Genomic DNA, 27,732 nt, shown 5'->3' with positions numbered 1-27,732 from the left:
TGCTGTGTTGTCTGTCCTTTACAAAATAAATTTTGTCTTCTGTTTTCCCTACTCTTCTTTTCAACCAGATATTATTTAAATCACTTGTACTAGAGCTGTTGGGATACCAAATACGACTCCACCCTCCTCCCACCACGCATGGAGCTTCAGGTTTCATATTTTAGTTCTACCACTAACTTGCCTGAAATTATTTCACCCGGAGGAAGCTGTAGAGGTGGGTATGATTACAACATTTAAAAGACACTTGGACAGGTACGTGGATGGGAAAGGTTTAGAGGGATAATGGGCCAAATGCAGACAAATGGGACGAGCTTAGTTTGACAATTTGGGCTGAAGGGCCCATTTCTGTGCTGTATAAACCACGACTCTAGATATCCAGTAATCTCTGCCAATGATTAGCAATATTATGGGAATTAAATCAGCTTTCCACTGCAAACATTTCCAGAGCCAAAGCACTAAGGAACTGATGGTAAATAAGACCTTTGGTCCCAGTTTTAGAGAATTATTTCAGTAGGATTCCTGACTTGTTATTCATGGGAATATTATGGATAGTCACCTACATCCTCTACTTCCAAGCATGTGTTCCCTTCTTTATCCTCGAGTAGTCCTACTCTCTCCCTAGTTATCCTCCTGATGTATCCTCGGCTAGGATATTGGTTCCCCTCCAATTGAGGTGCAACCTGTCCTGCCCCAGAAGAGGTTCCAATGATCCAAGAACCTGAAACCCTGCACCAGTTCCTCAGCCACACATTCATCTGTTCTATCATCTTATTCCTGCCCTGACCAGCATGTGGCACTGGGAGTAATCCAGAGATTACTAGCTTGGAGGTCCTGCTCTTCAGCCTCTTTCCTTACTCCCTATACTCACTGCACAGGACCTCTTCCCCCTTTCTACTCATGTCAATGGTGCCAACATGCACCATGACCTCTGGCTGCTCACCCTCCCCCTTGAGAATATTCTGCAGCTGCTCTGAGACATCCTCAACCCTGGCACCTGGGAGGCAACAGACCATCCTGGTGTCTCTTTTGTGGCCACAGAATCTCATCTGTCCCCCAACTATCAAGTCTCCTATCACTATTGCTCTGACTTTATCCTTCCCTGCTGGGCCGCAGAGCCGGCCACAGTGCCACTGTTCCTGGCTGCTGCTGCTGTGCCCTGATAGGTCATCACCCCAGCAGTATCCAAAGGGGTATACTTGTTGAGGGGGTATGGCCACAGGGGAACTCTGTACTGACTGCTTACTCCCCTTACTTCTCTTGGTGGTCACCCATCTCTCTAAAGCCTGTACCCTGGGTGTGACCACCTCAGTAAAAGTCTCACCTAGGAGGCTCTCAGCTTTCCAGATGGTCCTGAGTACATCCAACTCCAGCTCCATTTCCTTGACCTGGTCAGTCAGGAGCTGCAGCCGGGTGCACTTCCTGCAGATGTAGTCATCAGGGAGACTGTGAGGTTCCCTGACATCCCTCTCATTCCAAGTCCCGGCTCCCGCTCACTGAAAATGAGTACTTTTGTACTATAGTACTGAGTTCGTACGGTTACTGGAATGCACTGCCTGGGGTGGTGGTAGAGGCAAATACGACAGGAGCGTTCAAGCAACTCTTAGGCACATGAGTGTGAGGGAAATGGAGGGATATGGGCAATAGTGTAGGCAGAAGGGGTTAGTTTAGTTGGGCATTTTATTACTAATGTAATTGGTTTGGCACAACATTGTGGGCTGAAGGGTCTGTTCCTGTGCTGTACTGGTCTACGTTCTGTCTTTGCTGTAAAGAACGATGGCAGCCAGTTTGCACAAAGCAAGGATGAGATACGTTTTTAGTGATGCTAATCAAAGAATAAAACACTGACCAAGTAACTTGGGAGAGCTGTCCTGCTCGTCACAACTGTGCAGTGGGATCGTTCACCTCCATCTGTGCACAGATAGGGCCCTGGATGGAAGACACTGTCTCTGACAGTGCAGCAACCCCTCAAATGCACTGGGGGGTCATCTTAGATTTGAGTGTTCCTCAAAGGAGTGAGAACTGACCTCTGATGACAGCACTGGGTGATATTGTTATGGTAGAGTCCAGGAACACCACATTCAGTATCAACATCTCAGGATTCAAGGGAGGTTAAACTAAATTGAGCAGAAATCTCAGGTGCCAAAAGAGCAAGGCATAGCTTAGGTATGAAGCACACTGTGGCAAAATAGGTCACCAGCACTGATGTCCAAAGAAATGAAAGTCAGCAGGGTTTCAAGAACATTGTTGGCACAGCTACTCACTACAATTGGTAGCTTCAGGCAGGGAGAGATGAAATGGTGAGGGCTCACAATTCTTACACAGAATAAAAATAATTGAAGGGACCTTACTTTGTCCATCTCCTTCCTGCAAGGCACCAATTATTCAATGGTTTTGTACACAAAATAATCAAGCATGTACAATGTTGTCCAGCAGGTGTCAGAAGGCCATTTGAGTGGGGAGACTGAGCCCAATTTTGCCCTCAAATCCCAATCAATAGTGCACTCTGAGAAGTCCCTGGATAGTGAGCAAACTGTCTCCTCCTGTACTGTAAGCTTTCACAAGCAAGTTTCCCTTCATAATTCAGTTATATTTACAGTTCCTTTATTCCAGTAGAAGGAGAGAAATGGTAATGACAAAGTTTGCCTTGTGTTAAATAAGCAAGAAGTCAGGGAATAAAAAGGGAGCAAAGAGACAGTTCAGCCGTACTAAACCAAAGCACGAGGAGTGCTGGTGATGGCGATAAAAATGAGACCTTCCACCTGCTTCATTTTCGCTTTAACCTGCTGCTGGTCAGACGCCGGATGCACCATGGGCTCTGTTGACTCCACCCGTTACGCCTGCATCACTGGCCTCGACTCCTTTGCCTCCAATTTGACACCGGATCCCGCAAATCCAGTCCCACCCTGCATCCAAAACAGCAGGAGAGCAAGAACTTTAGTCAGACCATATCCCTTAACATCTCCCAGTGTCCAACTCTGTCAGTGCAAAAGACTCCATGAGCAAGAATGTGCAGAATTACTCTACTTGGGTGCATGGTGTGTCACAACCAATGTTGTATCATGGGTGAATACAGCAACCTATTGGGACTTAGCAAAGTTCCAGGAAGGACATGCTGCAAATGAAAGTACTGTTAAGGTGCAGCAGGTCGACGCATCTCACACAGAGAGGAGTTAAACTGTTTTACTGGCGTTGGGGCAGCACAGTGGTGCAGCTAGTAGAGCTGCTTCCTCCACCAATCTGTGTTTGATTCTGACCTCCAGTGTGGAGTTTGCACGTTATCCCTATGACCACGTGGGTTCCCCTCCAAACCTCAAACACATGCAGATTGGTGGGTTTATTGGCCACTGTAAATTTCCCCTAGTGTGTAGCTGAGTGTTGAATCTGGCGGGCAGTTAATGGGAGGCTGGAAAGAATACTGTTCACAGCCCAGTCCATCACGGGCACAGTCCTCCCCACCATTGAGGCAGTGCCTCAAGGCGGCAGCATCTATCATCAGGGATCCCCACCATCTGGGCCATGCCATCTTCTCACAGCTACCGTCAGGCAGGAGGTACAGAAGCCTGAAGTCCCACACCACCAGGTTCAGGAACAGCTACTTCCCTTCAACCATCAGGTTCTTGAACCGACCTGCATAACCCTAACCCCACCTCAGCAACGGAACACTACAGACCACCTCCTGCACTGCCGTGGACTTGTCTCTGATTGTGGTTTTGCATTAATGTCTTGTTTTGCAGTCTTTTTCTTCACTGTCTTGTATAATTTATGTTCTGTGTGTTGTCTGATTCTACGTGCCTGTGATGCTGCTGCAAGCGAGTTTTTCATTGTACCTGTACCTCACCATACTTGTGCACGGGACAGTAAACTCAAATGTGGGGAGCAGAAAATGGAATTGGTGTAAATTGGAGGTTGGGGCAGACTTGGAGGGGGACAAAGTGCCTGTTTTGATGCTTCACAACTCTATGGTCCGGGGAGAAATGTTGGCCAAGTCACCAGAGATTTCCAAGCTCTTCCACTGGTCCCATGGGATCTTTTAATTTTCCTGGGAGGTCAAACAGGTCCTTCGTTTATTTTCCTAACAGAAAGATGGCACCTCCAACAGTGCCATCCTCCCCTTGGTACTGCACAGAAGCACTGTGCTTGTCTCCGAGTTTGAGCTTGAAAGGGCAAAAGTTTCTTAAATCAACCACATTGACATTACTGAGAGATCCACACCATTCCTTCTTGGGAACCACCATCCTGGCTTCTCTCAACACCTTCACTTGTTTTGGAGACATATGGTTGGCCTACTCTAACAGGTGGACTTGTTGGATAGTTCCATCAATGAGCCAACGCAGACATAATGGGCCAAATGGCTTCTTCGAACGCCCCACAAGTGTCTGAAATGTGCTTTCAATTTGGAGGGGTGTGATAGGGGCTAGAGAGTAATTTGCTTACACACCACTTCCTTCATCCCCAATGGCCCCGTTTCTTTTTGCTTCTCTCGAGATGAGGGAAAGCCAAGAGTAGGTTTGGTTGAGGCACCCCAAAGATCCTCTGGGAGCGTGGAGCTGGCTTGTTAGACCAATACGTGGCATTGACGTGGAGTCTTACAGAAGCGCATGCAGCGTCCATGGTGCCAGGCTCAGAGGAACACAACACTCTCTCTCACCCTCTGAATTGGGATGATATCCTTCTCTGTCAGTTTCTCCCCACTGATTGGATCCACCATGTCCTGTTTAATCAGTTTCTCTACGCACTCCATGGTGACCACAGCTCCTCTGCAAATAGATTTAAAAATACATCACAAATGAGGAAGTGTCCAAGAGCCCCGAATGTGCCGTGGTAATAAGCCCACCGAGAAGCAACACGGTCCCACTTTAGTTACAGTGAGGCAGCCCTCCAACTGCACCTGGGTGTTAAGATCATAAAGGAAGTGAGGTGGGGAGGGATAGGAGGGAGGGAGGAGCTAGAGAGAAAGGAAATGGGGAAAAAGCTTTGAATGGCAAGTTCCCAGATCGGAACAGTTTCAGGATCAGGACTCAGTGGGCTGAATGGCCTCTTTCTGTGCCACAGTGACTCCATGCTGAGTTAGTTATCTGAGCTGGGATGGTTTCAGCACCTGACGCTGGTACGCCACAAGCTGGGAAGTCAGCCTTGGATAACACTCAGTGACGGGTGGTGAGAAGTGGACTTGAATGGAGTTGAGAAAGATACTGAACAGACAGAACCCATTTCCTCTGGGGGGTGGGGAGGATGTGAAAACACTTAAGAACAAATTATCTTAATGTTAGAACCAGGGCATTTGTAATTATGGGTCTGTCATGCAGAGGGATGGAGCAACCTGGAACCTCTCCTTCCCCACCACCCAGGAAAAAAAACCTGCCAAAGAGGCGGCCAATTGGAAAGAACAGAGTTGGATGGAGGGATTTCTGTCAGGAACAAGTGACAGAAATCAAACTGCAAAACCCTCCATTTGTGAATCGGTTCTGACATAATGAAAAATCCCAAGCTGCTCAACATGAATATAATCAAACGAAGATTGACTTCAAGCCACATAACCAAAAGCTTGGTAAAAGAAGTCCATTTTAAAAGCATCTTAAAGATGGAAAGACAGGGCGCATGAGGGACTGGGGAGCGGTGAGTCAAGGAGGAACTAGAAAACCAGGATGAGGATTTAATATTATAATTATTTCCTTTTGCTCTGGACTCTCCCTTCCCAGAGGAGATGATTTTCTGCCCATCCACACAGTCAGAGTGAGGCAGAACAAGTGCAGACTTAATGGGTGATTGAGCTGTGGAGCGATGGGAATAGGTAAGGTAGGAGCACAAGAAAGGTCAGGCCAGGAGATGACAGCACCTGGGCAAGAGGATCAGCAGCAGATAACTGGAGGCTGAGCTGGAACTGCAGTGCATTACAGAGGTTGAAGCAGGTACTTATTGCAACGGAGCAGATGTGGACCAAACCTCAGTAATGTTTTAAGCACCAAGGTTGTGACTGGCCCAACCCAGCTTCAGAATGGTAATAGTGGGAGAGAGCTGAGTTCTGGCAGGTACAAGACAACAGCTGACACAAGAGATTCTGCAGGTGCTGGAACCTGGAGCAACACACACAAACTGCTGGAGGAACTCAGCCGGTCAGGCAGCATCTGTGGAGGGAAATGAACAGTCAACATTTTGGGCTGAGACCCTTCGTCAGGAATGGAAAGGAAGAGGGCAGAAGCCAGAATAAGAAGGTTGAGGGAGGGGGAGGAGCACAGTCTGGCAGGTGATAGGTGAGTCCAGGTGAGGGGGGAACATAGGTGGGTGGGAGAGGGGAGATGAAAGGGAGCGACGTTAGAAGCTGGGAGGTGAAAAGTGGAAAGAAGCAAAGGGCTGAAGGAGGAATCTGGTAGGTGAAGACTGTAGGCCATAAAATAAAGGAAAGGAGGTGGAGAATAGATGGGTAGGTCATGAGGGTGGGGAAGGGAAAGGGAAGGGATTAAGGGGGCCACAGGAATGAGGGAAAACAAAGGCAGGGAGACAAGGGGGAAAAAAAACGGGTGGGGGGGAAAGAGTTACCGGAAGTTAGAGCAATTGACGTTGAGGCCATCAGGTTGGAGACTACCAAGGAAGAATATGAGGTGTTGTTCCTCCAACCTGCGTCTGGCCTCAACGTGGCAGTAGAGGTGGCTGTGGACAGACATGTCAGTGTGGGAGTGGGATGTGGAATTGAAGTGGGAGACCACCGGGAGATCCTTGCTTTTGCGGTGCACGGAGCGAAGGTGCTCGACGAAGCGGTCACCCAATCTGCATCAGGTCAACAGCTTCCCCCTTTATCACATTTGGCTGCAAGATATTTCTGCTCCTCCAGCTGCAGAGGGTGATACCTGAGACACTGGAGCGGTCTGGAGAGCTGGTGGCCTGCTGAGCACACCTAGCCTTTTCAGTTGATGATTCAGATTTCCAACATCAGAACTATACTGCTCCAATGATAACCTCTGTCTGCAGCAGCACTAGCACACCTTAAAGGGTCTTCACCACTTCATCCTTCACCACATTCAGTGCCACAACCAAAGATTCTTTCTTTTCTTTTCAGACTTCAAAGATCGCAAACTTCAACTTGTCTTGAATCTGAAAAATACTCAAGACCCTTCTCCCACTTGGCATTCCTCTGACTCCATCTCCCCCTCCAGTCCGACCCCTTGCCACATTCAACCCTTCTGATCTTCCCCTCTCTGATCCCAAGCAATCAGTCCTCAGCAGAGCCCTCAACTTCGCCCCCTTACACCCAATCTTGATGAATTCTGATCCCGACTTGATGCTGACCTCTTCTTCCGCCGCGACATTCATTTCTTTGGCCAACTCAACCCCCGAATTGTGAAACTTTTATCCCGTTTACAGAATTCCCAATTTAACTGGGACCCTCCTCCAGCCTCTTACCCTCTCTTGATCCATTCATGGATAACTGCCGATACGATGCTGACGATCTCCAATGCCCTTACTCAGTCTAAATCCCAACCCCTGCAGTCAAGTGACAGCACTAAGGTCCAACCTTGACATCATCAAACCCTCTGAAAATGGCAGTGTTGTTGTGGCTTGGAAAACCAACCTCTACCTCAACAAAACCAAAGCTCACCTCTCAGACACACCCTCTTACCTCCCACCAGACCATGACCTACCACTGAACATCAGGCTATCATCTCCCAGTCACTGACCACATCCTCAGATCTTCCCTCCACAGCCTCTACCCTCAGTCCCCCCCAATGCACTCAGCCCACCCCTACCTCCTCCACAAGATCCAAAGCAGGACTATCCTGGGAGACTGTTGTTTGCTTGTCCCACGGAACATATTTCTTCTAACCTCGAGTCGATTCTATTCCCCCTTGTCAGGTCCTTTCGTACTTACATCCACAGCACCAGCAATGCCTTCCATCACTCTGACAGTTTCCAGTTTCCTGGCCCCAGCTAGCTCACCCTCACCACAGACATCCTATCCCTCTACACTTCCATCCCACACCAGGGAAAAGGCCCTTCAGGCCACCAAGTCGATGTTGACCATTACACTAATCCTACTTTACTCTCCCCACATTCCCATCAACTCTCCCCAGACTCTAGCACTCGCCCACACACCAGGGGCAACTTACAGCAGGCAATTAATCTACCAATTTACATGTCCTTGGGATGTAGGAAGAAACCAGAGCACCCGGGGAAAACCCATGTAGTCACAGTGAAAACGTGCAAACTCCACACAGACAACACCCGAGGATAGGTAGTGCCAATGCTGTGAGGCAGCGGCACCACCAGCTGCACCACTGTGTCACCCTGAAGTGATTATCAAACAAGGTTTGACTTCAAGCGCCGGTCTGAGACACTGGGATTGGTGACAAAAGGCTTGATCAAAGGAGTGCTAGGCTTTGAGGAAGAGATCTGGAGAAAGTACAAGAGCGCTGTACCAGGAGTCCGAAGGGAACGGAGGGGGTGATAAAACACAAGATCTTAGAGAGGCCAGAACTGGAGGGTGGAGATCAAAGCTGTTGCAAGAGTGGGCAATACAACATAGGGAGGGAGGGAGATCAGAAGTGAAGTGGGCTGAGACAGAAGGTCGCGTTTCACTTACGATGGGCGCAGTACAGCACAGGGCACGGAGTTTCCCAGTGCGTCCCGGGTTACGGCACAGATGTAGCGTTCCTGCTTTGTGATGAGCTGCACACGGTCAAGTTTATCATCCACTGGCAAGAACTTCACTGGGATCAAGTCTTTCATCTTCAGGGGCTTCCCGCTCATGGGACAGTAGATCGTCTTGTCCTACAAGAGGGTGAAAGGCAACTTTTGACCAACGCATTAGCTCTGCCATTATCCAAAGCAACTCCCTCCCTACCTTACTGCAGCAATTTCACATTCAAACACCTCAATCTGTACCGTGTTTATGAGCCACTGAGGCTGCACACCATACACCCACACAGCCTAAGCCATATTAACCAATAACCTCCTCAGGCTGTCAGACAGTGATAATCAGCCCTTTGGTACAAACATTATTCCACCTTAACAACAGCCTCAATTCATTGTCTGAGCTCTGTAGGAACCCCTTCATGGTGCACAGTCTCTGTTGATCTCAGCCAGAGTGGCTACAAGAGAAGAGAAGACTCAGGAAGGGTCCCAATAACTACAACTGGTTGCAGAGGTGCCTGATTGCAAAGGTTAGCAAGGCCAGCATGTGGTTTGACAGCAAAGCTTCCACAGTTAAACATACTGCCAAAAGCTCAGTGCTATTTAAGGATGGTCAACTGGACGAGGTGCTGGAGGGTAGCAGGCACACTTGAAAGCATTTACCAGCAGGGTTGAGTACTTCAGATGGGGCACAGTGGAAGGCGAGTACAATGTGCTAAGAGAGTAGTACAGGCTTTCTAACAGTACTCGGACTGTACCCAACACCTTCCATTATCAAATCAGCACCCCCCACCGTCTGACTGTAAAGTCTCACTTCCTGTCGCTGGACTTACATACAGGCTTCCCATAACTTTCCTTATTTACAATGAAAATTTCCAGTAAACAAGTCACACTGCAACTACATCTGTCTGTCACTGTGGGCACCGTACTGCAGAGAAACTCCTCATCTCCAGCCAGCTAAACTGTCACTTCACCAATTCCTGTTCAATTGCAAAACATCAGCAGTGACCACTTGCCTGCAGAAAACCCAAACAACAAGGCTGGGCTGCCTATCCAAATCACATCTCAGACTTCCACTTCTTTCTAACTTCCTTCATCCAAAGATTGCTGCAGAAATGGTAGCAGCAGCATGGGGACTCTCCAGCATCCCTGAGCTTACAGGATTTGATCTTGACGAGGAGGTGCAAAGGAAGGGTGGATGCAAAAAGACAAGTGCAGCTGCAACAATACTCAAGAAGCTTGACACCATCCAGGACATAGCAGTCTGCTTGATTGGCACCCCATTCAACTTCCTAAATGAATGATTGTGACTCAGAAACAGTCTCCTGAATTCCTCCATTTACTTTATAATGAAATAGCTGGTTGGCTGTTGCTGCTCACAGGGAATGTGAAAGGACACAGGCTTCAAATTAGGCAAGGCCTATTGATGTAATTCAAGGTTACACTTAATGCAAGATGCTGAAAGCTGCTATTTTTTGCCCATACATTTTTCAGGATCTGATCTGTGCTTATTCCCCTACTTCTGCTACCCTTAGAAGTCAATGGTTTGGGAGATGCTCTCTGAGTATCCTAAGCAAGTAATTGCGGCACACTTTGAAGATGGTACATACTGAAGCCGCAGTAATGGAGGGAGTGAGTTTAGGATGGTGGAGGGGTGACAATCAAGTGGGCTGCTGTGTCCTGGATGGTATAGATCTTCTCAAAGGTTGCTGAAGTTACACTCATCCAGCCAAGCGAAAGGTAGTCCATCAAGCTACTGCCTTGTAGATGGTGCAAAGGCTTTGGTGTCAGCAGGTGTATCACTGACCACGGGATGCCCAGCCTCAGACATCTTCTGACAGACGTAGTTTATGTGGCTGGTCCAGTTAAGTTTCTGGTCAGTGCTGACCCCAAGGTGTTGATGGTTAGGGGAGATAACAGTGGTAATGCCATTGAATGTCAGGGGCAGACAGTTAACCTGGGGTTGGAGTTGGTCACTGCCTGGCACTTCTGGCACCTAATTTTTGTCAGTAATCAGCCCATGGCTCAAAGTTGTCTAGGTCTTGCTGCAGGCAAGCACAGCTGTTTCATTCACAGGTGGCGCTAGGGACCAATGGTTTCCGGATTACACACACGAGAATGGAAAGATCATAAAATGGTAGCAAGAGGAACAAAACAGAAGCTTACTGGTTTGCTCAGGGTCGATGCTTTAGCCTCTGGAGTGAGTGACGGGATCCAGAAGCTGGGTAAATGTTTCTCCTTCTCTTGCTGAACAGCTTTTGTTGAAGAGCCAGCCGGGGTTTCTCCTGGGGATGAAAGGGCAAGTTCAGCAGGTTAAGGAAGAAGGAGAATAGAGCATCATAAACAGCCAGTCAGACAACCGTCTAGGGATGAAGTTGTGCTGTCAGGGTGCCAGGGTGTTTAGTCCTGTGGGACGTTACTATTTTCCAATGCAGAGTTTGGCCTTTTGTTGTGATGCTATTGCCAAGTCCAGCTAATCCTGCACCTTCTTATTTTTGATGTCCCTACTGCGGGAAGAATATTCTATCTACCCTGTCAATGCCTCTTATAATTTTAAATATTTCTGTCAGTTCACCCCTTAGCCTCCTTCGCTCCAGGGAAGATGAGTCCAGCCTATATAATCTCTCCCCACAACTAACATCCTCCAGTCCAGGCAACATCCTGGTGAATCTCCTCTGCACTCTCTCTAGCGCATCCTTTCTATAGTGCGGCAACCAGACTACCAGAACTGCACACAATACTCCAAGTGCAGCAAAACAGCGCTTTGTAAAGTAGTGGAGGAACCAATCTTGAGGTTGTTGGACTGAATGAATTGGCCCCAAGTCCAAGGTTCGATTATTGTCTGCCCTGAATTAACTAATCTCAGGTAGAGAAACAGTTGGAGTGTTGGAGTTAGTGTAACATGGGGAAACTTTTTTTCAAATGCAAAATGAGGTTTAATCTCTTTGTAGGAGTGGTGGAAACAATGCCTTAGGAAATTGGATACGCACAGGGAAAAATATTTTGCATGACTGCAGGGGAGAAAGAGGGGACTGGCACTGAAATGCTCTACAAAGAGCTGGCATGACCTCGATAGGCCATATGGTCTTCTTCTATACCACACAAGTTATGTGAAATGTGTTGTAGGTGCTGGTGTCCACAAGCTATAGAGCAAAGAAAATCTGATGTAATTATCACCATCAATTGTCATTGACATTTGTTGGCAGAGTGCACCCTGTGGCGAGAGTCACACATGAACAATGGACCTTTCTCCAAGCTGCTGGAAGACTGTGTGTGATTGGAAAAACCAGCAATTATGGGGTTACACAGGAAGAAACTGTACAGAAGGGGGATAATTGCATCTCTCAGTATTGCTGCCATTGATCTACATTGGCAACAAGAGGCAAAGAGGCAGTCACTGGAAGTGTATACCATTTCTGCAGCACATTTCATGACCTCAGGATGTTCCAAAGTGCTTTACAGACCAAGAAATACTTCTGAAGAGTAGTCACTTCTATAACGCAGCAAACAGTTTGTCCACAGTAAGCTCCCACAAACAGTGATGAGTTAACAAACAGGTCAACTGCCTTAGTGACTTTGTTTGAGGGATGAGTATTGGCCAGCAAGCAATACCCATCTTACAGATAACACATTAAATCAGCCTGCCAGCGAGAGTGGGTGCAAATGACCCTGTGGTGCTGACCTGAACAAAAGTTTCTCAGGCGACATTTATTCTGCAACCAACAAAGCAACAACAGTCTTCCGTTGTTGCTTTGCACAATATTACTGCAGCATTTTCTCCAGAAGAATCCTTCAACTGATGTACTTCATCTCATAAAGAACAATGGGTGATGTTAGGTGGGATGGGCTTTGTCTGTTGACATACATCTATTTTCCACTGCATTCATCCAATACACTGTGGGACACCTTACCCCCTCCGGAGCTGAAGGGATTCAGGGGCTTGCTCACAATGGTCGACTCTTTCTCCAGAAACGCTTTGACCTTGGTTTCCTTCTCTGCCTTTGCCAGCTCTGCCATCTCCACCTTCTTGACATTCTTCTGCTTCTCATAAGCCTGGGAAATAGACAACGTTTATAAATGTAGAGTGGGGTGCAGGAAATACACACATACACATGTACAAAATGAGTGGGATGGAGAAAGTGTGAGATACACACAAGCACACGCACACAAACATGTAGACAGTGAGGGAGAGACAGAGGTGGGCAGCAGGGGCGGGGGCAGAGAGAGCTGCAGCCACAACTGAGAGAGTGAGTATGACAGAATACTAATTTGCAACAGATCTCAGTGTTTCTTTGGTACTTTTCTGCACCCAAGGACATCACAAGGAGCAATTCATGCAGCCGAGTACTTGGGAAATGCAGTCACAACTGCAGAGTGAACACGCTACACAAAACCCGGAAGGTGCTCCTCTCTCTGGCTGCGTCACCACCTCACATTTTACTGTTCAAGCTCCTTGTGCTCAAACACAAGTGGATGGGTTTGGGGAAGAAAGCCCAGCCTACGAGGCTGAGGAATCACTGGCCAGACTATCCACCACCTTAAAAGTGGGAAAGGATGATAGTCCAAGGAAGTTGGAGGAGGGGAGGGCATAAAAGAGATTAGAGAGGGAAGGCTACCTTCATCTTTTTGGCAATTTCAGTTTTCTGGTGCAAGAGGTACTCAAGAATTGCTTCTTTTTCATATATGTAACCATCCGGCCTACAGAACAGAAATAAATATTCATTAGTGTGACTAACCTTTGGAATGTTGCACACATTGATAGCTATTACTTTTTGGAGGAGCCTTTTCAATTAGTAAGTGCACATTGAGCCACAGGGACCGGAACGTCACAGGGGGATACCTAATCAGTGCCAAACTCACACCTTTTACAACCTCTGGGGATCAGGCAGGGAAGGGTTGAGGCCATTGGATCAGCTACGTTTTTACTGAATGGTGCAGCAGGCTCGAGGGGCCGAATGGCCAACTCTGCTCACATCTCTCATTTGCCACCAATTAACATGGTCATTGTTGTAATGTAGGACACTTGGCAGTGGTTTGCACACAGCAAGCTCCTGCAAACAGCAAAGTGATAACCAGACGGCCCGTTACTCCAGCAGCAGAACTCCACCAAGGTTGGCAAGACACGAGGAACAACTGCCCCAGTGCTCCTTGTGGCAACTGAATACCACATCACCTCTCAATGTCAAGACATGCATCACTGATTTTACAGAATGATGCATGGGAATTGCAAAAATCAATCCAAAAATAATGGCACATATCTCACGTGTTGGGAATCCAATGAAGAATTTTACTTCCTCAATCGAGGGCATAGGTTTGGGCAATGAGTACGTGATGTAGAGGGGGTCTGAGGGAGAAATTATTCACTCAGAGGGTGGTTGGAATCTCGGAAGCACTGGCTGAGCTGATGGTAGAGGCAGAGACTCTCAGAACATTGGTGAAGTTCCTAGCCAAGGCACAGAAGGCCATAGACCAAGGACCGGTAAATGGGAGTGGTACAGATATGTACTTGATGGTCAGCATTGAAATGATGGGCTGAATGGCCTGTTTCTGCGCTATACATCTCTAATCCAGAAGCAACATACCCTATTGCTAGAGTGAAGGGGAGCCAGTACTTAGGGTTTCACAGCTGGTCCCCACTGAGGGGAGAGATGGGGTGTGGGAAAGTGACTGATTCCTGGCTCGGGGCAGGATGAGGGAAGGGGGTGGTGGGGGTGGGAGAGTGGGGGAAGGGGGGCATGGGGGGAGGTGAGAGTGGATCCCAGAGTCTGCAACTTACAGGAGGAGGGAGAGAAGTCAGAGGATGGACAAATAAGGGGGACTCACGTTATGACAGGATCCTTGCAGGGTTGCAAGGACAGACAGCAGCAATCGAAGTCCTTGATGGCATCCTTGCTGAGACGCAGGGACTGTGTCCCATAGCCCGAGACAGCTGGGTGAGGAAGAAAGAAGCAGAGTCACTGGCACCACTGCGGTATCCCTGCACCACAATTACCTGTGACTTTTTCACTTTATCAGTATCTTTAACAAAAACCTATCAGTCTGAGATTTAAAATTAACAACAGGTGCAGCTGTAATTGCTATTGACTTTTACATGCAATGTGGACATTGCTAGCACCGAGTGCCCATCGCTGACACCTAACTGAGGAGGGATTTAACAGTCAACATCACTCAAGGGTCTGGAGAGGCATATAGGCCAGAGCGGGTAAAGACACCAGATTTCCTTTCTGCAGGAAACTAGTGATCCTGTGGGGTAGGGAGGGGATATGACAATCCAGTAGTTTCACGGTTGCCATTACTAAGACAAGGGAGAACATGCAAACTCCACACAGACAGCTCCCAAGGTCAGGATTGAACTCACTGGGGCAGCACTGTAGCGTAGCGGTTAGCTTAACGCTATTACAGCACCAGCGACCTGGGTTCAATTCCGGCCACTGTCTGTAAGGGGTTTGTACGTTCTCCCCGTGTCTGTGCGGGTTTCCTCCGGGTGCTCCGGTTTCCTCCCACATTCCAAAGACATACGGGTTAGGAAGTTGTGGACATGCTACGTTAGCGCCGGAAGCGTGGCGACACTTGTGGGCTGCCCTCAGAACGTTCTACACAAAGATGCATTTCACCATGTGTTTCGATGTAAATGTGACTAATAAAGAAATCTTATCTTATCACTGGAGTTGTGCGGTAGCAGCACTTACAGCTGCACCACTGTGCTGCCCTTTAGATTTAATTAATGTAAATGCTGTGGTGGGGCTCAAGTTATCAATGGCTGTTGGTCCAGTAACTGAACCACTGGGCCACCATACCCCAGTGGAGATGGGCTGCCAGTGGTAGGATGGTGTACCTAATTATTGAACAAAGGGAAATACATGCAGAACTAGAAACTATGGATGTTGCAATGGAGGGTTTATAAAGCACTGGTTAGATTGTAACTTCAGTTATTCACAACATTAAAGGTGACTGGGTCAGCCAGTAAACTGATCCCAAAAATCAAGGCACTGCATTTGATGAAATGTAGACTAAGAACTGGAAATGCTGAGGATACTCAGGAGGCCATGCAGCAGCTGTGAGGAAAGACACAGAGTTCAGGGCAATGATTTTATGACAGAAGCCCATGGACCTGAGGCAGGTTCTGGGTTCGAAATAGTAACTCTCTCCACAGAAGCTTTAAACACTGGGCAAGACCAAAGTCAGAGTCCTCATTGCCCAACAAACCTATCATTGCCTTCACCCACGACTCTCTCCTGCCCTGGGAACAGCAGCAAGGTGATCCAAGTTGCAGGAAATCTCGGCATTTTACTCAGCCCAGGTTTGAGCTTTAAACGTCACGTCCAATTCAATACCTACCCTCAGTGGCTCCCTCCACCACAGGGCATCTCTCATTTGATTCTTATTCACATTAAAACCTTAAAATCCCCCTTTTGCTGCAGCCTCTCTCCCCACCCTGCAGTCAGTACCTGTGTCTTTCTTCTTCTCATAATACGTGTACACAGCCCCTGCTGTGCAGTTCTTCCCATGTCTTGTCATTACTCACGCCCTAGCCGTGGCTTACTCCTGTCTGTGGGATTAATCAGAGAAGATACACTAGCAAAGATAGTGATGCACAATGAGTCCTTTCAGCCCCTCTCCCCTCAATCTCATCAGCACACTCCCCTCTCCATACGATCTCATCAGCACAGAACATCCCCCCTCCTCCATATGATCTCGTCAGCGCTCCCCCCTCTCCATATGATCTCGTCAGCACTCCCCCCTCCACCCAAGGCACGCCAGCGCAGCCTCTCTCCATCCAATCAGAACAGCACGTCCCCCTCTCTTCATTTTCCTGTTTGTTTATCCACTTTCCCATAACTGCAGCCAAGCAGTTTGAACTAACCACTCCCATTGGTATCAAGTTCCAAGTTCTAACCAGTCTATAGATTAAGAGAAAGTGCTCTCCAATTCCTGATTGGATTAATTTTAAAAAACTTGTATTTCCATATCCCCTTTCATTTCCTCAAAACAACCCAAATAAAAAGAACAGAAAATGCTGGAAATGTTCAACTAGTCAGGCAGCATCCATGGGGAGAGAAGGAGTTAACATTTCAGGTTAAACTATAAAATCACAATACCATAATAAACAGGAGCAGGGATCAATTCACCCCCTCAGCCTTCTGCACTATTCAGTAAAACCGTGGTTAATCCAACTCTCCTTGTCCTCTCCCCATAACCCTCGATTCCCCTACTATTAAAAATTTATCTCAATCTTGCCCATCAAAGCTCCTCAGCTTTAATGGGCAAGGAGCTCACAACCCTTGGAGAAGAATTTCTTCCTTGTGGAGACATAAGAGACTGCAGCTGCCAAAATCTGGATCAACCAACAATCTGCTGGAGGAACTCAGCAGGTCAAGCAGTATCTGTGGGTCCTCTTCTTCATCCCAGTCTTAAATGGGCCCCCTTAATCTGAGACCATTCCCTTGGCCCTAGATTGCTGTTTGAGGCTTTTAGACATACACATGAAGATGCAGGGAACAGAAGAATACACATCATGTCAAAGCAGAAGAGACTTAGTTTAGTTTGGCATTATGTTCAGCACAAACACTGCAGGCTGAAGGGCCTGTTTCTGTGTTGTACTGTTCTATGTTTAATCAATATTAGAGAGCAAAGATACAAACAATTTACATTCACCCCATTGTCACCCCAGAAACATTAATTCAGAACCAACCTCAGAAGTACCTGAAACACTTAATGTAAAATAAATTTCAGAATTGCCTAAGTAAATGCTTTAGAAATTTTGAATAAAGTAAGACCCCAAAAATACAAACTGGACTTTTGTGTTTTTTGGGAGCTTGCTTTATTCAAAGAGTTTGTTAGTAATTTTTAAACAAGTAACATCAGCTGAAGGATAACTATTACAGCTTCATGTTTTTTTTTACTTCCACTGGTGATTTGATGTCTCATCCATTAGTCTGTAGCTCTGACATGGTGGCATTCCCTCGAAACAGCATTGAGGTCATCAGTTCAGAGAATCACAGCACAAAAGGAAGCCATTCGTGCTACCGAGTCTGTACAGGCTCTTTGAAGAGAGGTCCAGTTAGCTCCATTCTCTTCCTCTTGCTCCAGGGTCCTCTGAAGTGTCTATCCAATTCCCTCCTGAAAGCCCTTCTCCACCACCATTAAACACAGCAAGTCCCAGATAATCAGCACTCCACTGCATTAATTTTATTTCTCTTCCTTATCTGTTTCTACCTATCATCCACCAGTGACTCCACCTCCATTCCATCTGCCTTATCATCTCCCTCCTCACCTGGTTCCATCTGTCACCTACCAGCCCCTGCCTTACCCCTCCCTCTCACCTCTTCATACTAGCTATCTTCTCTCTACCCTCTCTGTCCTGATGCAGGATCTTAATCCAAAACATCAACCATCCCTTTGCCTCCACAGATGCTGCCTGACCCGCTGAGTTCCTCCAGCAATTTGTTATTTTGCTCCAGATTCCAGCATCTGCAGTCTCTCGTGACACAAGAAGCTACAGAAAGCGGTAGACTCAGCCAGCTCCATCACGGGTACTGCTCCCCCCACCATCAGGGACATCCACAAGAGGCCACGTCTCAGGAAGGCAACATACATCATCAGCGACCCCCACCATCCAGGCTATGCCTTCTTCTCAATACTGCCATCAGGCAGGAGGTACAGGAGTTTGAAGCGCCACACCTCACAGTTCAACAACAGCTTCTTCCCCACTGCCGTCAGGTTCTTGAACTGACCTGAAAAACCCTATCATGACCTTGGATGATATTTTTTCCTCTCTCTCTCAACCTACACTAATGTTGTTATGTTTATTTTGTCATACAAGTTACGTATAACTTATGTCAATTTAATTTTATGTTAACTTATGTTAGTCATGTTTGTAATGTACAGCTGCTGCAAAAAGTTAGTTTTCATGGCATTTATACCCTGTGTATCTGTGCCTATCACAATGAACTGGAACCTGGACTGAACTCCTCTTTAAACTAAACCCTCACTGCCTCTTGCCCTTCATTTAGAATCCGTGCCCTCCAGTCCTTGAACCACCTCACTCTTTACCCCATATAGACCCACCATAATCTTGTGTCCCTCATCAAAACCCCACTCCTTGTTCCCATCTTATTTTTGTTTATTTTGCCACGCATGTATACTTTCTGTTAATCAAGTTTATGTAATTTATGTTTGTTATGCACTGTACTGCTGCAGCAAAAGGTTAATCTTCACAGCACTCGTACCCTGGGTTTGTCTGCCCGCGACTGTGAACTAGAACCGAGAATAACCCCACCTTCTGCAGCCGAACCTGCCGGTGAAAGCACCAGTGAAAGGCTGAAAGGTGCGTTCGACACCCCGTCAATTTAACGCTCATTCCCCGCTTTGTGGAACCAGGCGGCTCAGACCGCGGCCATTCAGCCCATTGGACTCCTGCTGGTAGAACAGGCAAACCCTTTCCCCTCCGGTTTACGCCCAATTCTCCTTCAAAAAAATCATCACTGAAGCTGTATTCCCGAGCAGAAGCCACGGCCAGTTGCCCCGACAATACCTCGAAGCGGTTTATTTAGCGGCAATCACCGGTCTGCAGCCGGAGCCGACTCGCCCCCCGCTCCCGCGCACCGGAAGTCCGATCGCAGACGGCCGGGGGAGGGGGGGGCGGGAGCGGCGGGCTGCGCATGCGCGTGGGTACCCCTCGAAGTTTTCGGCCGGTAAATTATAAATTAATTTACTTGGTGACGGGGTTTTATGGAGAAGGAGAAGCCGGAGTCTGAAGGATCGAGCGCGTCTCACCCAAGGGGATGAATAGACTGAAGGGAGGCGAGAAAGTGGCCCGCAGTCGTGAGCTTATCCGCCCCCTGTCGGACGGGAGGAGCAGCGGCGCCCACGGTGGAGCTTATCCGCCCCCTGTCGGACGGGAGGAGCAGTGACGGCCACCAGCTCCTTACCGCACCATTCATAACCACATGATGCTTGGCCAGACTATTTCCTATTGATTTATCAATCAGAAACAGAAACAAACTGTGCATAAACGTACACTGTGGGATTTGCCAGCAGGAGGCAAATGTCTTTAACTCGTTTTCCTTCCACACTTCCACATTTATGAGTTTTCCCAGAATTTGTTATTTTTCTGAAGTTCCAACAACCACCTGAAACTGAAGCAAACTGTCCAGCGGGTCAGGCAATATCTAATGAGTGTGAAATAGAGTTAACTTCCCAGGGTAGAGACGCAAGAGAGACTGCGGGTGCTGGAAATCTGGAGCAACACACAAAATGCTGGAGGAACTCAGCGGGTCAGGCAGCGTCTACGGAGGGGAAGACTCGACATTTCAGGAGACCAGAAACATCGACTGTCCATTTCCCTCCGTAGAACTTTCCAGGATGATGGCCTTTCACCAGAAATTTTATTTTCTTTTCAACCATCGTTCTCCGTTGTTACAGCTCTTTGCTATTTTTTTCGATTCGCACACTGGAAATGGTCATTGCTGGGAAAGTCTGTTTGTTTTAACCCAACCCTAGCTGTGGTTGAGAAAGATGATGTTAAAAGAATTAAGACTGGTATAGTATCCTTCACAGCCTCACTTTTGATTTATTTCAACAATATATTTTATTCATAATAAATACACAGTAAGTACAATTGAGACACATCTTTCTCTACATTTAGTATACCAGTAATCCAAAACAGTGCCTTACAATGCATCAGCCCCCCTCATATTTCCTCATTAAACAATGCAAAGTGTTTGAGAGTCTCTTACACAGGGCCCAGCCCCAAGACTGTGGTCCTTCCCCACAGAGCCTTTGCATTTGCTGCACTGAGCTTCAGCGTATCCCTCAGAATGTCCTCATGCAGCCTGGAATGTGCCAGTCAGCAGCGTTCCCTTACGGACATCTCCTTACACCGGAAGACCAACAAGATTCAGGCAGACCAAAGTGTATCCTTCACCAAGTTGACCATCTTCCAGCAGCACTTGATGTCCATCTCGGTGTGTGTCCCCGGGAACAGCCCGCAGATCAGAGAGTCCTCTGTTACTCAGCTGCTGGGTATGAACCGTGATAAGGACTGTTGTATCCCTTTTCCAGACCTTCTTGCAAATACACAGTCCAGCAAGTGGTGGGCGACTGTCTCATCCTCATTGCAGCCGTCCCGTCCTTCATAACACCGGGGACAGGTAGAACATAATGATACTTGGTGTTTGCGTACTCTGGTCTACGCACAGCCTGATGCAGCCACACACCAAGGAGGGCGACATTGGGTACGTTTCCCCGCCGTTTCTGGAGACTTGTGCCTCGTGACCCGTCAGAGAGGATCTATTGAGCGGAAGACTGCTCAGTGACTATGATGGTGGAGGAGTGGGAAATGGGCGGCATCCGTCACTAAGGACCCTCACCATGCGGGACACGCTGTCTTCTCGTTACTACCATCAGGGAGGAGGTACAGGAGCCTGAAAACCCACACTCAACGATTCAGGAACAGCTTCTTCCCCTCCGCCATCAGATTTCTGAACGGTCCATGAACCCATGAACTGTACCTTGTTATTCCTCTTTTGCACTATTTATTTGTTTTTGGTAACATCAGGCTTGCTGTTCTTGGCATCATTATATTCTTCATTTAGGTTTATACTCGCCCTCACCTTCCTTTTGCTTCACCCTTGAAGTCCTTCTTTTGCAATGGAATATGCAGCCATTGTTAATCGATTAGGTAATCCTTTAATTCACATTTCACGACATGTGTCAGTGATAATAAACCTGATTCTGATTCTGACCTGCGCAATGTACAGCAACACAGAGAGCATCTCACACCTGATGACCGGGTTCTTGCCCACCAGCGAGAGGGAGCACAGCTCCCACAGTCCCAACTTTTGTTTCACCTTGGATATCCGCTCCAGCCAATTCTTGTTACACACCTCCATCCCTCTGAACCAGATCCCCAGCACCTTCAGGTAGTCAGACCTGATGGTGAAGGGGACGTTGGATCGGTCAGGCCAGTTACCAAAGAGCACAGCCTCCCTCTTCCTGCAGTTGACTCTGGCCCCTGATGCCAACTCGAACTGGTCGCAGATGCTGATCAATCTGCGAACTGACCGTGGATCCGAGCAGAAGACGGCGACGTCGCCCATGTACAGGGAGGTTTTGACCCAGGTGCCCCCACTGCCCGGCAACGACACCCTTTTATGCTCCCTTATGGATTCAGCAAAAAGCTCGATAAAACACACGAACAAGACAAGGGAGAGAGGGCAGCCCTGCCTGACTCCAGACTTGATGGGGAAGCTGTCCTGTTTCCCACCCATTGGTTTAGACTGCGCTACGGATGTCTGTGTCAAGCAATTGAATCCAATTCATGACTCCCTCCCCAAAACCCATTTTGGAGAGCATGTCCATCATGTACTGTGGGATATCCTGTTGAAGGTCTTCTCCTGGTCCAAGCTGGCTAGGCAGGCATCCACCCCTCTGTCCTGCACATAGGTGATGGTATCCCTAAGCAGTGCAAGGCTCAGAGATTTTTCTGCCAGGTACAGCACCGTTTGGTCCAGGTGAATCACCTGTCCCAGAGCACACTTGACCCGATTGACAATGGCCTTGGACATGATTTTGTAATCTACATTCAATGGTGAGATGGGTCTCCAATTCCTCATGGCCTCCCTCTCCCCCTTCTGCTTGTTGATGTGGGTAATGGTGCCCTTCCTCATGTAGTCTGATATGCTGCCAGCCAGAAGCATCGTGTTGTACACTTCCAGCAAGTCCAGGCCCATCCAGTCCCACAGAGCCGAGTACAACTCTGCCAGTAACCCGTCGCTTCCGGGTGTCTTATTCGAGCCAAGGGAATGGATGGAGCTTGACACCTCCTCCAGGGACAGTGGCTGATCCAGACTCTCCTATTCACTGTTGTCTAAGACCTCCGTGATAAAAGGACAGGAAAGTACCAGGAGGCTGTGCTGTCTGTGGCCTTCCTGTCGTACATGTCAACAGGGAAGGATTTGCAGTGTTCTAGAACTCTAGCTGCTGATCCAGTAAGTTAACCACTCGGTTACCATACCCCATACCAGTACTACAGTGGAGTGCAGACAGACTTTTAAGCTTCTGATATCCAGGGTGGGACTTGAACTCACAACTGCCAGAAAGAGAAGAATTACTGACTGACGGTGGCAAATCTTTTTTCCATTGGTTCCACAAGGAGCAGGTGGACGGGGCTCTGATTTCTCCACAGGTGGGGATGGTCGGAAGAGGCATCAAGCCTGCTGCTCCTTGCCAATACGGAGAATAAAGGAGAATTGATGCTTTTGTTTCATTTACAGAAGTGGTTAGCATGGGATGTTCACAAAACTGTAAGCCCCAAACTGTAGTTGATTTAAGAACTGGGATGAGTGTGTAGGTCCAGCAATGACAGCCATTCTTGTTACCCACAACTTTAATCCTCAATTACCCAAGGGCTTACATTTCAAAAGTCCTTCATTGATTGGATGGTGCCATATAAATGCAAAACTTTTCTTCACAAACTCTTCTCCCCGCTCTCACACCTGTCAGGTTACATTCTGAAATTTCCATGTGTGACTCTGCAACCTCATAGATGCCTTCCTTTATTTCTTGTTATGACACAGAAGGAGGCCACTTGGTCCATTGAGCCTAATGCTAGCCCCCAGGTGAGCAATCCCATTAATCCAATTCCCCCTCTTCTTATCCCCTGTGACTCATTTTCCCTAACATATAGCCATTAACTCCCCCATGGTTCTTTAGGGATAAATTACAGTGGCTAATTAACCCACCAACCCACACATGTTTGGGGACGTAGGAGGAAACGGGAGTACCCAGAGAAACCCACAGTAACGGGGAGAACGTGCAAACTCCACACAGACAGTGCCGGAGGTCAGAATCGAACCCAGGTCTCTGGTAAATTGGTTTATTATTGTCACATGTACTGGAGGTATAGTGAAAAATATTGTTTTGCATGCCATCATGCAGATCAATTCATTACAAACAGTGCATTGAGGTAGTACAAGGGAAAATAGTAACAGAATGCAGAATAAAGTGTTACAGTTGCAGAGAAAGTGCAGTGCAGGCAGACAATAAGGTGCAAGGCCATAATAGGGTAGATTGTGAGGTCAAGAGTCCATCTTATCGTACTAGGGGACTGTTCAATTGTCTTTTCACAGTGGGATAGAAGCTGTCCTTGAGCCTGGTGGTACGTGCTTTCAGGCTTTGTATCTTCTCCCCAATGGGAGAAGGGAGAAGAGGAAAATGTCCAGGGTGGGTGGGGTCCTTTGATTATGTTGGCTGTTTTAACCAAGGCAATGAGAAGTGTAGACATGGAGGGGAGGCTGGTTTCTGTGATGCGCTGGGCTGCGTCCACAATTCTCTGCGGTTTCTTGCGGTCACAGGCAGAGCAGTTGCTGTACCAAGCCTTGATACATCCAGATAGGATGCTTTCTATGGTGCATCAATAAAATTGGGTGTGGGTCAAAGGGGACATGCCAAATTTCTTTAGCCTCCTGAGGAAGTAGAGGTGCTGGTGAGCTTTCTTGGCCTTGACATCAACATGGTCTCTGGAGTGGTGAGGCAGCAGCACTACCTGATGTACCACTGCTCCATCCATTTTGTTAGTGAATTACCTGATGGTGAATTAAATCTGACATCTTTACAAGGTCAGGGAAACAAATTTAACCTAATCTGTGGAATTATATTTCAGAGAGCAAGCAGTAATTCCATGACTCAGACACTGGGGGAGGCGTGGAATCAGTCAGTACTGATTCATTCAAATGCAAATTAGAATTATTTTGGAGAATAATATTTTGAATAATTTGAGTGTGTGATTGGCAGGTGGATCTGTGACCACCGGAGCCGGAGCAAACAGAATTGTGGATTTCAGAGAACTGTCAGAGCACAAACCAGGCCGTTCTGCCTTCTAGTCTATGCCAGCTCCACGGGGAGCAATCCCATCAGTAAAAGTCGAGTTTATTGTCACATGTACAAGTCCATGTGTGCACAGGGTGCAATGAAAAACTTACTTGCAGCAGCATCACAGGCACATAGCATCAGATAAGCAGCATTCACAGAGAAAAACATAAATTATGCACAATTTTTACAAGAAAGAATACAATTAGAACAAAAAAAAATCAAAGTCCATTTTAGTGCAAAGTGATCAAAGTGGTCACAATGTTGCTGAACCGTAATGATTAGGGGTTGTGCAGGTCGGTTCAAGAACCGAATGGTTGAAGGGAAGTAGCTGTTCCTGAACCTGGTGTGTGGGACTTCAGGCTTCTGTACCTCCTGCTCGATAGGAGCTGTGAGAAGATGGCATGGCCCGGATGGTGGGGATCTTTGATGATGGATGTTGCCTTCTTGAGGCAGCGCCTCCTGTAGATACTCCCGATGGTGGGGAGGGATGTGCCAGTGACATAATGGGCTGAGTCGACGACTCTCTGCAGCTTCTTGTGCTCCTGTACATTTGAATTGCCATCCCAGACCGTGATACAGCCAGTCAGACACTTTCAACAGTACATCTGTAGAGGTCCCATTCCTCCAATCTTTAGCCACCACCCTATCAACTGTCCTTATTTAAGTGCTGATTAATTGCTTCCACTAGCCATAAATTCCAGGTCGTTACTGCTGCCAGAATCGTTACTGCTCTCCGCAGGTTCTGTCGGTTAAGGGCACAGCGGTTGGCATACCAGGGCTGAAGATGCAACCTGTCAGGATACTTTCCATAGTGCTTCTGTAGGAGTTCAGGAGAACCTTCGTGGACAAGCTGGATCTTCTCAGATAACTAGATGACCAAGATGGCCTCTATTTTGGATATAAAAACCCATTTGCTTCACTCATGTCCTTACAGTGAGGGAACCTCCTTACTTGGTCTGGTCTGCATTTGACTCCATACCTCTACTGAGGGTAACTGCCTCTCATTTCAGGGGCAGTTAGGGGATGGGCAATAAATGCTTGCTGGTGATATCTACAAGTTTGTGAATGAACAAATTAAACAGGTCCCAGTGTTTAAATTGTATGGTGTGTTGTGAAATGCTATCAGATAACAAACATGCCATATGCTATGCCTCAGCATACTTGGCCTCTGAGTCAGGACGTTGTGGGTTCAAGTCCTGTTCAGTTCAAAGACTGAAGCACATTGACCTTGGCCAGTACTTGTCATGCTTTTTGAATGAAACCCCCTCCAGTTCACACCCAGTAATATATACCCTCCCCACCAAGGCACAATTATGTCATCAACCCTCCACACCAAGCCATGATGATGTCATCAATCCTCCCCACCAAGACAAGATGATGTCATCAACCCATCCCACCAGGGCCCAATGATGTCATCAACCCTCCCCAACAAAGCCTGATGACGTCACCCTCTCCCCAGCAGGGCCTGATGATGTCATCAGTCCTCCTAACCAAGGCCTGATGATGTCATCAACCACTCCTTATAAGGAGTTGAGGCTGCCCTGCAGCTGCCTTGTCAGGGCAGCTAACACTCTGACTATGCTTTTAACTACATTTCCGTGAACCCTGTATCTAAAGTTCCCCAGACTTAAGAACAGCTTCTTCCCCACTGCCATCAGACTCTTTCACATCCCCTTCCCCGGTGCTGCTGCCATGTTCTCGAACCCTTAACCCGACCTCTTATTGTCACTTTAGCATTTCTTTTTACACTGCCTCAGACTGCAGGACAATCTCTGCTCCATTCGTTGTTTTACGCTCAGTGCTGTGTTTACTGCTGTACTTAGTATTGCCTGTGAGCTTCAGGCGAGCGAGGAATTTCATTGCTCCCTGTGAAATGGCAATAAACTAAACTACTAAACTGGCTAACTCACAGACCGCCTGCAATCTCTGGTACCCCAAACCCTTCCCGGGGAGGGCAGGGGTGTGGTCACACATCCCAGAGTGGGAACTGCTGATACAGGTTTGATGTTCCACTATCACACTGAGGGAGGGCTGCACCGTCAGAGGTGCTGGATTTCACTTGAGATGTCAGCCCCTCTACTCTTGGATGGCAGTCAAATACCCCAGGGCAGAACTGTGGAGAACAGGGGGCAGTTCTCCGCGTACCCTGGTCAGTGTTTACCCTTTCATCAACATCCCCAAATGGATTATCTGCGTGTTCCTACACTGCTGCCTGTGTCAGCTTGCTACAGCCAACCTGAATGTTTCATTTGCTCATTACAACGTGACAAGAGTCCATTTGTTAGTTTGTGTTATTGTGAAAAGACTGCCTGCAAATACCAAGACTGTCTTTCTGTGGCTGAACCTGAGAATTAACTTGGGGGGGAGTGGGGGGGAGAAGGCAGTTCTTAATTCCACAGCGGCACAACTGGTGGATCGGGTTTGATCCTGACCTCTGGCGCAGCCTGAGTGTGGAGTTTGCGCGTTCTCCCCGTCACTGCGTGGGTTTCCTCCGAACACACTCGCTTTTCTCCCACATCCCAGAGACGTGCGAGTTGATAGTTAATTGGCTGCTGTAAACTGCCCCTGGTTTTAGTGGGTGCTCGGTGAATCAGGGTGGGGGAGTTGGCAGGAATGTGAGACAGAATAGATTACAGGAAAGGGCTACAGAGAGGAAATGCTGGAAAGACTCAGCAGATCAGGCAGCGTCTGTGAAGAGGGAAACAGTCAACATTTCAGTCCAGATAAAGGGTCTCAACCCGAAACGTCGACTGTCCATTCCCCTCCACAGCTGCTGCCTGACCCGCTGAGTTCCTCTGGCATTTTTTGTTCCTTGCTCCAGATTTCCAGTCTCTCTGGTGTCCTCCAGCATCTTGTTTGTTGAAGACGTACGGGTTAGGAATTGCGGGCATGCTGTGTTGGCGCCGGAAGCGTGGCGACACTTGTGGGCTGCCCCCAGAACACTATGCAAAAGATGCATTTCACTGTGTGTCTCGATGTTCATGTGACTAATAAAGAAATCTTATCAATGTTTCAAGTATGGGGCCTTCAGCAGAGTCTGGGGGCTAGTAAAGACTGGATGGGCCGAATTGCCTCCTTCCACGTTGTAAGGACATAACTGAAATCCCGAATTTTAAAAATTGTCGGGGTTGGGGGGTCACTTGAAAGAACTTTTTTTTGGCACCTTGAAGAGTTTGGTAACTCCACCTGTAAGCAGGGAGCACACGTGATGACGGGGTGTCGACACTGAGTGTG

At 47.7% G+C, this 27,732-nt stretch overlaps 1 protein-coding gene across 4 annotated transcripts; it reads right to left on the bottom strand.

Moving 5' to 3' along the window:
• Positions 1–2,584: 2,584 nt before the first annotated feature.
• Positions 2,585–19,450, bottom strand: nosip (nitric oxide synthase interacting protein). 4 transcript variants are annotated; one of them, XM_052042991.1, is made up of 9 exons: positions 19,341–19,450; positions 16,074–16,174; positions 14,449–14,554; positions 13,242–13,323; positions 12,537–12,678; positions 10,792–10,910; positions 8,576–8,763; positions 4,649–4,757; positions 2,585–2,903 (listed from the first exon to the last, which is right to left on the bottom strand). In XM_052042991.1, the coding sequence occupies exons 2-9, from the start codon at positions 16,141–16,143 to the stop codon at positions 2,832–2,834; spliced, it is 888 nt and encodes a 295-aa protein (XP_051898951.1). In that variant the 5' UTR covers positions 16,144–16,174; positions 19,341–19,450; the 3' UTR covers positions 2,585–2,831. The 4 variants fall into 4 exon arrangements, with proteins under 4 accessions (XP_051898951.1, XP_051898949.1, XP_051898947.1 ...); XM_052042989.1 differs by having other exon boundaries at positions 19,402–19,438; XM_052042987.1 differs by lacking the exon at positions 19,341–19,450 and adding an exon at positions 19,160–19,264.
• Between the last annotated feature and the right edge of the window lie 8,282 nt (positions 19,451–27,732).

Source organism: Pristis pectinata, chromosome 33, assembly GCF_009764475.1.
Source record: "Pristis pectinata isolate sPriPec2 chromosome 33, sPriPec2.1.pri, whole genome shotgun sequence".
Taxonomy (NCBI): Eukaryota; Metazoa; Chordata; class Chondrichthyes; order Rhinopristiformes; family Pristidae; genus Pristis; species Pristis pectinata.
This window is presented reverse-complemented; position numbering and strand designations above follow the sequence as displayed.

Excerpts from the sequence above, each read along its gene's own strand:
- nosip (XM_052042991.1), bottom strand. The coding sequence starts at position 16,143 with ATGACAAGACATGGGAAGAACTGCACAGCAGGGGCTGTGTACACGTAT. Across the intron at positions 12,679-13,241 it reads AAATTGCCAAAAAGATGAAG|GCTTATGAGAAGCAGAAGAA; the intron begins GTAGCCTTCCCT and ends TCTATTTCCCAG. Across the intron at positions 4,758-8,575 it reads TGTGCTGTACTGCGCCCATC|AGGAGCTGTGGTCACCATGG; the intron begins GTAAGTGAAACG and ends ATCTATTTGCAG.